This window comes from Marmota marmota, unplaced genomic scaffold (genome assembly GCF_001458135.2).
Source record: "Marmota marmota marmota unplaced genomic scaffold, marMar, whole genome shotgun sequence".
In the NCBI taxonomy this organism is placed as follows: Eukaryota; Metazoa; Chordata; class Mammalia; order Rodentia; family Sciuridae; genus Marmota; species Marmota marmota.
The window spans coordinates 47,517,398-47,532,852 of NW_026000229.1; the positions used below are offsets into that span (position 1 = coordinate 47,517,398).

Consider the following 15,455-nt stretch of genomic DNA (forward strand, 5'->3'; position numbering starts at 1 on the left):
GCATGCTAAACACCCACTATTAAATATTTAGGCTCCGTAAGCTTAGGGTATCTTCCTTGCAATGCAACCCACCATGCATTCAGGTGTCACTGGTTCTCTTTTCATCACACTGTGAAATTGGGGTCAGGAAGCCAACACAAATGCTGACATTATGATTAATGTTGTTGGTGAGAATAATTAAAATCCTTTGTTTCTGATTCATCAATCTCTGTCAAAATTACCTGCAAGTGGGAGAAATATCTTAGATTCTCCTAAGTATTTTAGAATTTCTTACTTGCTTCAGTGGCAGCACCCTATTCTCTCCCAAAGACAAGAGTTCATGCGTCCTGTTGCTCTTTGAAGGGGCTTGTCACTCATTGAACTATTTTCTCTGATGTGTTATGAATTTTTTCTCTCTGTTAGGATGATAGTAACATTATCTTGCAGCTTACTAAACCTTAGGTGGAAACACAAGTTTCAAGCTGTGCCTATTTGATTACTTCTTATTACTAAAGACAGACACTGCTCTGTAAACTAATGTTGTTCAGCTTACACATTTAGTTTTTAACAGAAGCATAGGTTTGAGTGATGAAGGCCAAGAATTCTGAAAAACAGCCCTCATGATACATCATCACAAGGGCCAAAGGCAGTGGATGAAAAATGTTAACCTTGTAGCACAGGTGAGGCAGGACAGGGTGAAAGAATCTGACCCCTGAGAGATGAATATCATGAAGAATGTTCATAAGCACTGGCCCCAGCTCTATTAGAGGACTAGGGGAACACAAAGGGAAACTGAAACCACTTGGGGTACAGAGAGGGTTTCCAGTGACCTCAAAAATTGGTGAAAAGTATGGCAAAAAGACCCCCAAAAGATACAAAGGTCAGAAGCACGGTCGTGTCTTGAGAGGGTGTTTTCCCCTCTTTACACTTATTCCCCTTTTTGTGGTGAACAGAACTGAGAATTCTTTGGTGAGATTTTCCTCTTTTGCATTGGAGGTCTTGTAAGGGCTGCTGATACAAGAGTCTTGTCTTTCTCTAATTGAGGGACTGGACTCATTGACTTTCCTGAGTCACAGAAGATCCCAGATGGAGCTGATTCAGAAGATACCAGGTGAGCTCTTAGTCCTGACCAATACCAGCCTTGATTCCTGTCTTTTCAAAGATTGGTTTGATTTTTCTTCTAATTCTGTATATTACTCACATTCCCATTTTGCTTAAGTTAGCCAAAGTTGAATTTCTATTGCTTGGAACCAAAGACATGCAACTGATACAAAGTAGGTGGCCCAATAAAGGGCATATGGAGGTCAAAGAAAGCTTTGAAAGGTGGTCTGAAATCCAGATACTTTATTTAAAATTGTAAAAAAAAAATATATATATATAGGGTATCCAAATCACTGGTTATGATACAATGATAAATCAATTTCATGTTTCTATGTGCTTGTAGATAATTAGCATTTTTAAATAAAGAATGATGTTTAATTACTAAAAACAATATTGGAGTTCACTCTTGACATCTCCCACATTAGAAAAGTATATAAGAATGAAACCAAACTAGTAAGGCACCCCATGCTATAGGAAGTAAACTAAGGGGTTGCTGAAAATGGCAAATAGTACAGTGAAAGATACAGATTTATTAAAATTTAATTGTAAAATTCCAATTATTCAGTTGTTCTGAGCATGCCACACATGGAGAAAATCTTTAAAATGAGATACTCTAAATACAGTAGGTCACCAGGTTGGAGGTTTTCAACCAATGTCTTGCAAAATGGAGAGCAACGAGACAGCTGCTGCAAACAATCAGCCCAACAGTAAGTGATGTGAAACGAAAAAATAATTTTTTGGCCAATCCTGCCCTCTCATTATAAAGACAAGGCTCTATGGCCCAGGGAGATCAACTGATTTGTCCAAGGGTAGTAGATTTCAGACATGGCTCAGATAGGGAGCTTCTCCTTTTGTGAGGAGAAAGCAATATGTTGAATTCCAGAAAACTTATATCTGTAGCTTATAGTGCTAAATACATACACACACACACACACATACACACACACACAATTTTGAGTCTTTTGTGAGTTTACCTTATTACTTTATGAAAAAATAAAAATAAATTTATAAGGATGTATCTAGATAACAATTAAGACCACCTAATACTTATCTTTAATATCCACATTTTTTTAAACATAATTGAGAGGATTCAGAAAATGTGGGAGTCCATTCTGCCATAGGTTAGTTAGTTATTCATCCCTGATACTACTGACATTTGGGGCAGGATAATTGTTTGAGGGGGGTGCTGCCCAATGTAGGATATTAAAGAGCATTCCTGATCTCTACCCGCTACATGCCAGTACCATCCCTAAGTATGACTTCAAAATTGTCTCTAGCCATTGCCAAATGTCCCCTGGGGTGGGAGAGTATCCTGGTTGAGAAACACTGATTTTAACAACATGATATATCACTCCACGGAGGAGCTGTGATTAAACTAGTGTCGCATTTTAATTTTAATCCCAAAATATACCATGGGTAAAACTAAGTTAAATTGCTTATACTAGTTTTTGTCCAATACTGAGCTGTTCAATATAATAGTCACCCACCACATGTGGCTAATGAGCACCTGAAACACAGGCTACTCCATAGTGAAATAGCAGTTAAGTGTAAAATATATGCTGCATTCTGAAAACTTGGTTAAAAAAGAAAAAAAAGTAAATCTATCAATGATTTTTATATTAATTGAGCTATTTTAGGTATTCTTACTGGGTGAAAGACATTTTTAAAACAATTTTAGTTTTTAAAAAGTATAACTACTAGGGTGGGAGTTGTGGCTCAGTGGCAGAGCACTTACCTTGCACATGTGAGGCACTGGGTTTGATCCTCAGCACCACATAAAAATAAATAAACAAAATAAAGATATTGTGTCCATATATAACTAAAAAATAATATATACATATATAAAATGTAGCTACTAGAAAATTTTACGTGTGGCTTGCATTAAAATTCTACTAGATGGCACTGGTCTATTTGACATGATTTAATATCATTCCTTAATTAAATAAATTCTCAAGACTCTCAAAGAAGCTAAAAAGACTTTGGAAATGACAGCCCTATCAAATTAGCTTACTTTTGAGCATCATAACTCTTTATCATTCTTAAGGGATTTCTCTGTTTCTTTAAACCAGTTACTTTTATTCCAGTGCTTTATTCTCAGTGTTTCAATGGGCTCTTTTCTGATGGCAGACTTGTCTTCGTGCTGTTCCTTGTCATTCTCTGGCACATCTGTTTCTTTCGTATACTCAGGCTCTTTCCTAGAGGGATGTGGAGCTGTTGCAGCATCCATCATACTTAGAAAATCATAAGCTGGAAGAGGGGGTTTCCATTCCTGAGCAGATAAAATTGCTGGAAGAAAGACACAGCCAAGGGTTAATGACTAACTATAAAATCATCTATAAAATCATCACATGAATATACTAGAAAAATATGAAAAAATATATTTGTAGGCATGAAGGCTTTATTAGTTTACTTAGCTTGGTATTTCTAATACCATTGTGATTAGGAAATTTGATATATTTATCACTAGCTAATGTCTTATTTTACATTATATTTACAAGCCATTATTTTCTATATAGCGATAAACGTTAATGGGGAAAAAAGGTTCATAATCTTACTGCTAATTAATCCTTGTTGGGGTTTCAAAAATAGCAATATATGTAATAAGATTATGTACACACAGATTCAAACTACAATGAAGTCTCCTACTTCCCTCCTAACTCCAATCTCAATCTCCAAATATCGTAACTATTTCTCATGAGTCATTCCAGAAAAACATTTGGAACATATATATTTAGATATTATTATTGTATTGATATAAGTGTTGCCTTATATCTTATGCAGATTCACCAAAACAAGATAAAGGATATTCTGTTCCTACAGGTTTTGATTAAGATCCTTTCCATACACTTCATGAAAAGTGTATTTTACAAAAATAATTATAGATAGGAATAATTTAAAATTGCTATGGAGTTGACTATACTATGTGTAGACAATTACTGGATTATTTCTTTCAGATGAGCTTCATGGAAGTGAATCTTAACATTATTTTAAAATATTGGTCATTAGAAAAGGAAAACTACTTAAAGCTGATAACATATGAGAAATTAACTTTTCTCCATTTAACAGACAGATTTTTGTAGGTAATACCTACCTCAGGCTTTTTGTGATAGTTAGATGAAATAATTAATAAAATGCATTTTTGTTAGCTATTATTATAATTATTCAAGTTAAATATAAAATAATGGTATTTACTAGAATATTACTTCATTATGCCAAACTGCTTTTCTCAGATATTTATGTGTATAGATTTGGTAGAATATCTATGGAGATACTGATGACTACACAGATGATTTTAATTATATGGTTACTTGAAGATTCAATAAAATAAGCACAATTATGCATTCAATTCATTAGGCAATTTGATTAACAGTAGAAGCTATGAAGTTAGCCTGTTTGGTTTGAATCCCTACTCTGATAATTATTGGTTCAATTACCATTGACAAGTTACTACTAACCTCTATTTTCTTAATCTGGAAAAAAATGTATAATGACAATATCCAGAACAAGAACTCTGGGGTTATAAGGAGACTAAATCAGACAATCACTGAAATGTTATCATGCCGGGAAAAGTGCACATGCGTAATAAATACTGACTATGACTTTTATGCCAACAGTAATTTTCTATGAAGTAATTTACCTATTACAGTGTAAAAGCCATGTACACCACAACCAAAAGGGTAGACCCACCTGATTAACAAAAGCAAGAACAACAAATGTGGACGGAGAAACTGAGAGATAGTTAGTTCAAGATACACCTTCTTAAAATACTTAAAACTAGAGTTTTATATGATAATACTGTACTATTTTAAAGTGTCCTTTTTCTATAAAACCACAAATTTTTGCCCATAGTTATAGAAAAAACTGGCATTTATATGAAAAAGCTATACCAGAAGTATCTGTGAAATCAACAATTTTAAGCTTCATAAAAGCAGCAAGAAGGACTTAGGCTTGGGTAGGTCAGTGCTTCCATGGTAAGGATTTTTTTTAAGTTGGATAAATTACAAAAATCATTTTTGAAGATATTGGCAATCTATAGGAGCAACATAGACTCCAAGAATTAAAATTCAAGAGAAAAGAGAGATTTAATAGGTGAGCTGACTGCTTAGTAGATAAGTCCACTGTCCCCAACTGAGGCTTTTCACCTTGGTCTCATAATCAGACTGTTCTATGGACAATGCTATCAGCATATTAATACTTAGGATACTTATAAACACCATTCAACACATACCAGTATTCATTAGCTACAATTGAAATTTTAAAATCAACAGAACAAAATGAAGAATTGAGTGTATTAAATAAAATAGAAAAACTTACTGATATGATTTTCTAGTCCTGCTTCTAACTTTTTAAGCCATAACACAAGGTTTTGTTCAGTTATAGACTGATTGGAAGGAAATGCAAATACTTGGCCACCTGAATGCAGATTCACCAAAACAAGAAGAGGAAGAGGAGGCAGAGGGCTGAAATATGCCCGCAAAATTCCTCTCCCCACAGGAGTGTTCTTCCTACAAGAGGAACAATTGAAAATATTAATTAATAGTTCTATCACAAAAAATGAAAATAAGGTTATGGAACATTAAACTTTAATTAGTATCATGCCAGTAAATTTATTCTATAAAAAGACACTCTAAAATCTAAGAGGTCTATGACTATGGCATTATAATTAGATTTTTTTTTTTAAATTTTAACACGGGTGCTTTCTTTCTCTTACAAGGAAAAAAGGCAGTCAATGACAGTTTTCAAAACAAGCACACATATTGTGAAGGCTTGTCAGCTTAGGTTTGATACAGTCAATAGGCTCCTTTGAAAGTTTAGCCAAGTACCTGATCACATGTCAGTTCAACAATTAAAGGGTTATATATGATAAACACTTATGATATAAGACACTTCAAGTAACACAAGCCATACATCCAGCAAATGTACCAGGAAGTACTGCTGATGAGTGTACTAAAATCTGTCCATAACATTATGGCTGGACTATAACAATACAGAAACACAGAAAACAGAACGAAATATCACAATGCTTACTTTTTTGTATTTGCCAATTTTTTTCCAATGGACAACAATTACTTTTAAAATCAGAAAAATGATTATGTTAAAAAAATTATTGTAGTCAAGAGTGGTGGTACATGCCTGTATTCCCAGAGGCTAAGGCAGGGCAATCAAAAGTTTGAGGCTAATTTTAGTAATTTAGCAATATCCTGTCTAAAATTAAAATTTAAAAAGGGTTGGGGATGAGGCTCAGTGGTAGAGCACTTCTGGGTTCAGTCTCCAGGAGTACACACATACACACACACACACACACACACACACACACACACACACTACAGAATAAAATTCAATTTGAAACAGGTCAAACTGGACCTTGTCTATGGGAAGTTAGTTACTAAAGTACCATGACAACATATTTGGTCCCATTAATATTAACTCCAAAGGCAAAGTTATAGAGTTCCTTTTCATTATGAAAATATAATAATTATACTTTATCTCTTACATATAAAAAATGAAAATATACTTACAGATTTAACCAGCAAGGAATAAGAGAATCCAAGTGTTTCTGTTTCATTAGTGTCAATATTGCTTTTGTATACTGAGGATTTATGCTGCCATCACTGAACAAAATAAGTAATGGTTTCTGAAGTCTTAAATAAGTGGGAAGATTTTCTACAGTTATTTCTGGCTGTTAAAAGAGAAGTACAAAAAAAAAAAACCCCAAAGCATGGGAATGATAATACATAAAATAGAAAATATTCAAATCACTCAATTTTAGTTCATAAAATATAATTCAAACACATTTTCACTTAAATAGAGATTGAGCCACATTAATAACTATGACTCTCCAGAGTTTATTCAATCTCAACTCATCTTAATGAGTTATATTCAAAATAAAATTACTTTGAGAATAAGTTAATTTAATATTTTAATAATTTCATATGCTAAAATCTGGGATTAGATTGGTCAATATACATATAAAAAATCAAACTCAGAGAAAAAATATAACAAAATTTTTTATTAAAAATATAAGCTGGTAATCATTTGCTCCCATTCTGTAGGCTCTCTATTCACTTCACTGATTCTTTTGCTGAGAAGAAGCTTTTCAGTTTGAATCCATCCTATTTATTGATTCTTTTTTTGATATTTATTTTTTAATTGTAGTTGGACACAATACCTTTATTTTATTTATTTATTTTTATGTGGTGCTGAGGATCAAACCCAGGGCCTCGTGCATACTAGGTGAGTACTCTACCACTGAGCCACAACCAGAGCTCCCATTTATTGATTCTTGATTTTATTTCTTGCACTATAGGAGCCTTACTAAGGAAGTTGGGGCCTAATCCAACATGATAAATATCTGGGCCTACTTTATTTTCTATTAGGCACAGGGTGGGTCTCTGGTCTAATTCCTAGGTCCTTGATGCACATTGAGTTGAGTTTTGTGCATAGTGAGAGGGGCTTAATTTCATTTTGCTGCATATGCATTTCCAGTTTTCCTAGCACCATTTGATGAAGATGCTATCTTTTCTCCAATATATGTTTTTGGTGCCTTTGTCTACTATGAGATAACTGTATTTACGTGGGTTTGTCTCTGTGTCCTCTATTCTGAAGCATTGGTCTACAAATCTATTTTGGTGCCAATACCATGCCATTTTTGTTACTATTGCTCTGTATGTATATAGTTTCAAGTCTGGTATAGTGATGTCACCTGCTTCACTCTTCTTGCTTAGGATACTTTGGCTATTTGGGGTCTCTTATTTCTCCAGAGAATTTCATGATTGCATTTTCTATTTCTATGAGGAATGTCATTGGGATTTTGGTTAGGATTATATTAAATCAGTATAGCACTTTTGGTGGTACGGTCATTTTGACAATATTAATCCTGCTTATCCAAGAACAAGGGAGATCTTTCAATCTTTTAAGGTCTTCTTTAATTTCTTTCTTTAGCATTCTGTAGTTTTCATTGTAGAGGTCTTTCACCTCTTTTGTTGATTCCCAAGTATTTTTTTAAGGCTATTGTAAACAGGGTGGTTTTCCTAGTTTCTCTTTCAGAGGATTTCTCACTGATGTACAGAAATGCCTTTGATTTATAGGTGTTGATTTTATATCCTGCTACTTTGCTGAATTCATTTATTAGTTCTAGAAGTTTTCTGGTGGAAGTTTTTGGATCTTCCAGGTATAGAATCATGTTGTTGACAAATAGTGATAGTTTGAGTTCTTCTTTTCCTATCAGAATCCCTTTAATTTCTTTCATCTGTCTAATTGCTCTAGCTAGAGTTTCAAGAACTATGTTAAATAGACATGGTGAAAGAGGGCATCTCTGCCTTGTTCCAGTTTTTAGAGGGAATGCTTTCAATTTTTCTCTATTTAGAATGAGTACTAATCTCTATGATATATAAAGAACTCAAAAAGCTTAACGCTAAAAAAACAAACAACCCAATCAGTAAATGGGCCAAGGAACTGAACAGACAATTCTCAGAAGATAATATACAATCAATTAACAAATACATGAAAAAAATGTTCAACATCTCTAGCAATTAGACAAATGCAAATCAAAACTACTTAGATTTTATCTCACTCTAGTCAGAATGGCAGCTATTAAGAATACAAACAACAATAAGTGTTGGCAAGGATGTGGGGAGAAAGGCACATTCATATATTGCTGGTGGGACTGCAAATTGGTGTTACTGATATGGAAAGCAGTATGGAGATTCCTTGAAAAACTTGGAATGGAACCACTCCTTGGTTTATACCCAAAGTACTTAAAAACGGCATACTACAGTGACATAGCCACATCAATGTTTACAGCAGCAGAATTCACAATAGGTAAATTGTGGAACCAACCTAGATGCCCTCAGTAGATGAATCGATAGAGAAACTGTGGTATATATACACAATGGAATATTACTCAACATGAAAAAAGAATAGAATCATGGCATTTGCAGGTAAAGGGGATAGAGTTGGAGAATATTACGCTAAGTGAAGTAAGCCAATCCCAAAAAAACCAAATGCTGAATGTTTTCTCTGATATGTGGATGCTTATGCATAATGGGAATAGTGGGGGGATTATGGGAGGAATAGAGGAACTTTAGATAGGGCAAATGGAGCGGGTAGGAAAGATAGTGGAATGAGATAGACATCGTTACCCTAAATACATGTATGAAGACACGAATGGTGTGCCTCTACTTTGGGAATGACCAGAAACATGAAAAATTATGCTCCATATGTGTACTATGAGTTGAAATACATTCTGTTGTCATGTATAATAAATTAGAGTAAATAAATGAATTTAAAAATATATATAAGCTGGGTTTCAAAGATATAATCTTTTTCTTTAATGTCTATTATTATTTTTCTCTTTTGGGGGGGTACTGGAGATCAAATCCAGAGCCTTGCACATGCTAGATAAGTCCTCTACCATTGAGTACAGCTCAATTCCTTTTAATTTTTGAGACAGGGTCTTGCTAAGTTATCTAGGTTGGCTTTGAACTTGCACTCTTCTTGCCTCAGCTTCAAGTATCTGGGAGTACAGGGGTGTACTAATGCACCTGGCTATGATTACTTAAAAATTAATAAAATTTTACATTTTCCAAGACTGTGAATTTGGGGGCATAAAATATGCTAAAACAAATCCAAAAGTCAAATTTATTCCTTTTGAGTTTAAGGTAACTCAAAGAAGGAATTTAATAAGGAATTTGAATTCTAAGTGTTTTACCATTGTTACATTTTGAAAAATAGCTACTACTTTTAAGAGTATCTGTAGAAGACAATTTGTCTAGGTTGTTTGTTAAAAGAATTAGATCAATAACAATGCTAATATATTTAGGATTAAAAATATCCATGACTTACAAATAGTGAAGTCTTCTACCATTTTCCATTTTTAGATCCACATCTATTATTTCATCATCTGGCTATACCTGTGAGTTAGATTAAATCATCCCCTATCAGACAAACAAGCCCCAGGTGACAGATGAGGAAACATACACACAGAGGCTAACTTTTGCTTGAGTCTCAGAGTTAAGTAGGAGGGAGCTGAAACTAGAAGGCAGGCATCCTGTTCATCAGCTTCCCATTCCATTGGAGCACAAAAAGAATCTACAACAATTTTATATTTTTAATTGTGCCAACAACCTCTGAGTACAGAGATTCATCTCAGACATGGTTCATCCTCAGACATCAAACTCTGGCATATACTTTTCCCTACTTAGTTCTCAAAGTGGCTTTTCTCTGCCAATTCTCATTTTTGTTCTATTCTGTTCCATTCTGATTTCATATTCAAAATCTTAGACCTTCCTTTTTTAAGACTTAAATCTTAGATCTCTTTTTTTCTCCAAATTCCTCTCTTTTGGTTTCTTGTGTAAAGTATCATCTTTTACTCTTCCACTGGAGTTATATCCCCCTCCTAAATATTGAAAGATGTTATTGAGCCAGCAGAAACATTAGGTGATACAGCCATCACTGCTCAACTCAAAATGTATTGAGCACTACAGAGTTCAAGATGTTATGCTGGGTGCTGAATCTTTAAAGAAAGGAGATACTTCCCTGCCCTCAAAGAAGAGGAGACATTTTTTTTAATCATTACACATGGTACATATATTTATTGAAGTATTAAAACACATTCAATATAGTCAACTATTAAGGATACATTAAAACTAAAAATTTTTAAAAAATCTCTGCTGAGTCCACCAACACAAAAACATTACATCATTATTCCTTCCCAATTCCAACTCCCATCACCCACCTTAAAAGATCTCCTCCTACATTAGACTTCAAAATGGGAAATGAAACTAAGTATCCCATAGGTCTTTCCAGCTCTGTTGAGGTACTCTGCCCCCTTACAGCATTACATGAAAATGCCAGCTTTTTCTTATGCACAGATGATTTGCCTTATATTTGGAGATGATGATCATCTGTATATGGTAAGCATAGTAATTACCACTATACGTCATGTGACAGTAACCTTAGCCTAGTTTTTATAACTAATATCTAAGGATATTTCTGACCCCTGGCTGAATGATAGCAGAAATAGGGAAATTAGTTACAAGTCCAGAGTTGGTTTAATTTTTTTAAAATATTTATTTTTTAGTTTTTAGATGGACACAATATCTTTATTTTATTTTTATGTGGTGCTGAGGATCAAACCCAGTGCCTCATGCATGTTAGGCAAGTGCTCTACCACTGAGCCACAACCCCAGCCTGCAGAGTTTGTTTAATTAACTAATTAATTAGTTAAGAGGAGACACTTAATTATCAAAACTACTGTGATCCTTGAAAATATTATTCATGAATGACAATAAGGAAACCTATGGGCTCAAAATTAAACAAGCTTAAAAAAACAAGGCAGGGGAGCTTGTGAGTGATTTTAGGAAGTGATATTTGAGCTGGGTGTTGTATAAGGAATAAGTTCGTGACAGTGTGAGGTGCATGCTTAAGCAGGGATCACAGATGGAGGGAATACCATGAGGATAGGTAGAGAGGTGTTAAAGCAAACAATACTGGGATCAGTGAAATGAAAGGTCCCTGATTTAAGACTGCAAGAGGCAAACATGGCTGAGACCAGATGGGTCATACCTTGGTGAGTTCTTACTCCAGGGAATATCAAGAAGACTTTTTGTCAGATTAGTGACATGGTTAGGCCGTTTTCAGAAAGGTAACTAACTGGAATATGAATTTGTGAAAAGAAAGATCAGTGATGGATACTGCTGTTTCCTATATCTGTCAGGTGAAAAGATCAAGATGTCTTGAGGACAACTTAAGTGTCAGTAGAAAATTGGTTAAATGAATCATGGAACATTAGTACAACAGAAAACAGATATTAAAATTAATATGCATGTCTACATTCTTTGAAATATACTTAATATAAAAAGATATGCAATTTTTTAAACTTTGGAGAAATATGTTCCCAAATTTAGAGAAATTATGTTTTTTTTCTAATTTTCTTGATTATTTTTTGTTTTTGAGAAAAAAAGAATCTAAAGTTACTATACTATGTATATGTTAAGGAAATATTTACTTAATCGCATGTCATTAAAAACAAGCATGTTACTATTTTTATAAATCATTTGGAAAACTACACCCTGAAAATATTAACTTAATGATTTAATTAATTATAACCTGCAACTTTGATGGAGGAAGAGAAGGGAAAAAAAATTTGGTGACAGATTTATTAAAGACAATTATCTAAATGAAAACAAACATCATAATGGGAAAATTAGTAATTCAACATTTTATCTGATTTAAATGGTGTTCTTTGTGCCACTTTAAAAATGTAGGAGTATAAATATGTAATATTCTAACTATATTTAACATAAATGCAAAACAACTGAAATCAAGTAGTGCAGGTTACATTTGTTGTGCCCTTGAATCCACTATTAAACAAAGTAAAGCATTGGAAAAGGACTTTAAAATTATATAAATTTTGTTTTAAAAGTTTGTTTTAAAAGTCTGTTTTAAAATTATATAAATAGTAACTAACATCTGTTGAATATTTACCATGGGCCAAGCACTGTCCATAAAGCACTATATACATCTTAACTGGTCCTCACAATAATGCTCTTCAGCAGGTGCTACCTATAATCTATATTTTACACATATGGAAACTTAGGAGCAGAGAGGGTACCATAGAGCCAGTAAGGATTTAAGCAAGGATTTAGAACCAGGCAGTCTGACTCTTTAGAATCCATTTACTTTGTAACAAGTTTGACTTCAACCGACTTCAGCCACACAGGTAAGCTTTGGGCAGTGGACTAGAAAAGCTGTATGCATAATGAATGAACAAAACAGAGCCACCCAATCAATCTTCAGCCCACAAAACATGGTATCCTTTGCCACCCCAAACTGGAAAATTGTGTTCTACTTTAATTGGTCTAAATTTTATCCTAAATAACCTAATTATAAAATATACTTACAAATGTTTCTAGTGATGCATTTGTTATTATTTGAACTATGTCCTGCACATGGGTATTAGCAAGTGGAATGCTCTCAATTTTGCCTTCTTTGTGTCTGGCAAGTAGCAGGGCTGGAAGAGTTGCAGCATATTTATTTGACCTATAGAGAAATGTAGTATTAAAATTCACAATCAAAATACAGCAGGTCATCAAAAACATGAAAAATTAGGCCAACAAATTACAGCAGGAAGCGGAAAGTGAAAAGCCCTGCCTCCAAGGAAAAAAATTAACTCAATTCCCAAACTCGTTTTCTATGTGAAACTATATGTTCAGGATCCTTGACAAACTCAATTAATAGAAAGCAACAGATAATAATCTAGATAGATTTTCTTTCCCCCCACACAACTTACTCATCAATAAAATGACTACATAGGATTTAGAATGCACTGAAAGGCTTGTGGCCCCTTTGGAATGTTTACCATACTACTAAGGAGATGGGCACCTATGAGAAACCTACCATTTGCCAGGCAATGTACTAGCTTAGTTAGGTTTTCATTTAATCCTCAGAATATCCCCCAGAAAGTAGCCCATAACACTCCATTTTAGAAGGGGAAAAAAAACAAATTCACAGAGTGATAAATAGTAGACAGTGAATTAAAATAAGGAACTCAAATGGAGTGCGTGTTCTCTCCACTGACACAATAGCCCAAACCCATCCTCCCACTATTTTCGCTAACAACACCTAAAAGGAAGTTTTGTGAATAGGTAAAAAGCTTAATGGGAAATTATTAATAAGGTAGTAACACACATAAAAACTAAACTCATGCCAGAACAAAGTAGAGACAATATAATATTATTGAGGTTAGCGAGCCCAGTCTTTAGATCACTTAGAGGAACCTTAGTTGACCAGCTAATTATAAGCAAAACACTCTGTAAATCACCAGACTAATTCTATGGACTATAATTAAATGCATATTGACAATAAATAATAGCAATTGATATACATTATCAGATGGATAGGTCTCATATTTTCCTAGTTCAGTATATACAAAAATTATTGATTTCACAGAACTAACAAAAGCATCATCAAGAGCAATGTTTAAGATGAAAGTTTTAAGCTCAGAAATCACAATTAGGAATATTATAGTCAGAAGGTAAGAAAGACAAATGGCTGGGGTTTATAAACTAGTTTATTTGTACCCCAAAATGAACCATTAACGTAGAATGTCATTGTATTAAAAACAGCCTCCAAACTTGCAATCTAGTCCTTCTTTCTACAACAACTGTGTTAGCCTTTTGTCACTGTGACCAAAATACCTAGAAGAGGAAAAGTTTACTTTAAGTCATGGTTTCAGAGGTTCAGTCTATGGTCAGCCAACTCTGTTGCTCTTGGCCCAAATGAGACATCGTGGAAGGGCATAGTGGAGGAGTACTACTCGGCTTACAGTAGCCAGGAAACACAGAGAAGGGGAAAGGGACCTCAGGGAAGATAAATACTTCCAGGGCATGCCTCCAATGACCAATCTCCTCCAGCCATATCACACCTGCCTGCAGTTACCACCCATTCAAGCTGTATTGACTGGTTAGGTTTCTGCTCTCATAATCCAATCATTTATCTGAATATTCCTGCATTAACAGACATCTTTGGGGGATACTTCATATGCAAACCATAAAAGCAACTACAATATTTTGGTTATCATAGGAGCCTCATCTTCCAGACAAAGCAACTAAAGTGACTAAAAAGTGATTTTTTAAAACATATACTTCAGTAGCAAAACAAACAAACAAACAAAACCCTCAAATGCTAGAGAAGTAAAATTCTCAAAAACTATGACACCTCCAAAGAATCCAAACTGCATTCAAACCCAAAGAGGAAATGAGTATGAAGTATGAATCTAAGATTACCCCTGTGGGTGCTATGGTATGGATACACACACACACACACACACACACACACACACACAAATATATCTATATAAACATTTAAATCTTAATAGCCTAGTATTTCCTAGAAGGGAAATTATAAATTTACTTATGTTTCTGAACTATCTTCCTAGATCAGCAGTGTAAAGACAAGCAATAAACCATTGCATAGCTTCTTCCTCCCTAAAATTAGAAGAGCAATAAACTTACAGTATCCAAACATCTTCTTCAGAATAAATTCCAGTGATGACACATCCTTTTAGGTAATTTCCTGCTTCAGTAAAATCTTCTTTGGCTATAAATACATATGGCAAAACTCTGAAACCTTTAATATTATGTATGCTGGTTCAACAGATAAATAGATTTATAGGTGATAGTACTTCATTATTTAATGTCAAAGATAAATATTTAAGACACCTTAGATAACTTAGTAACTCTAAAATAAATCTGAATGCTTCTAAAATACATCCATTTTTATGACACTGGATTATTAAAGATATGTACACTGATATAATACAACTATGGTTTCCTAAACAAATGTACTCTAAATGTGATTTGCAAGATTTACAG

The 15,455-nt window shown here is 34.0% G+C and overlaps 1 protein-coding gene across 10 annotated transcripts in view; it reads right to left on the reverse strand.

Moving 5' to 3' along the window:
• Positions 1-1,308: 1,308 nt before the first annotated feature.
• The window catches only part of Txndc16 (thioredoxin domain containing 16), an 88,769-nt gene continuing 74,622 nt past the window's right edge, over positions 1,309-15,455 (reverse strand). For 9 of the 10 annotated variants that reach the window (XM_048793096.1, XM_048793099.1, XM_048793101.1 and 6 more), the window contains 5 exons: positions 15,096-15,180; positions 12,984-13,122; positions 6,600-6,760; positions 5,395-5,585; positions 1,309-3,366 (listed from right to left, as the gene is read on the reverse strand). In XM_048793096.1, coding sequence (XP_048649053.1) covers positions 3,101-3,366; positions 5,395-5,585; positions 6,600-6,760; positions 12,984-13,122; positions 15,096-15,180 — 842 coding nt within the window. In that variant the 3' untranslated portion in view covers positions 1,309-3,100. Of the gene's footprint in view, positions 3,367-5,394; positions 5,586-6,599; positions 6,761-10,816; positions 10,986-12,983; positions 13,123-15,095; positions 15,181-15,455 lie in introns of those variants that run through there. The other variant, XR_007343838.1, reaches the window with a different exon arrangement.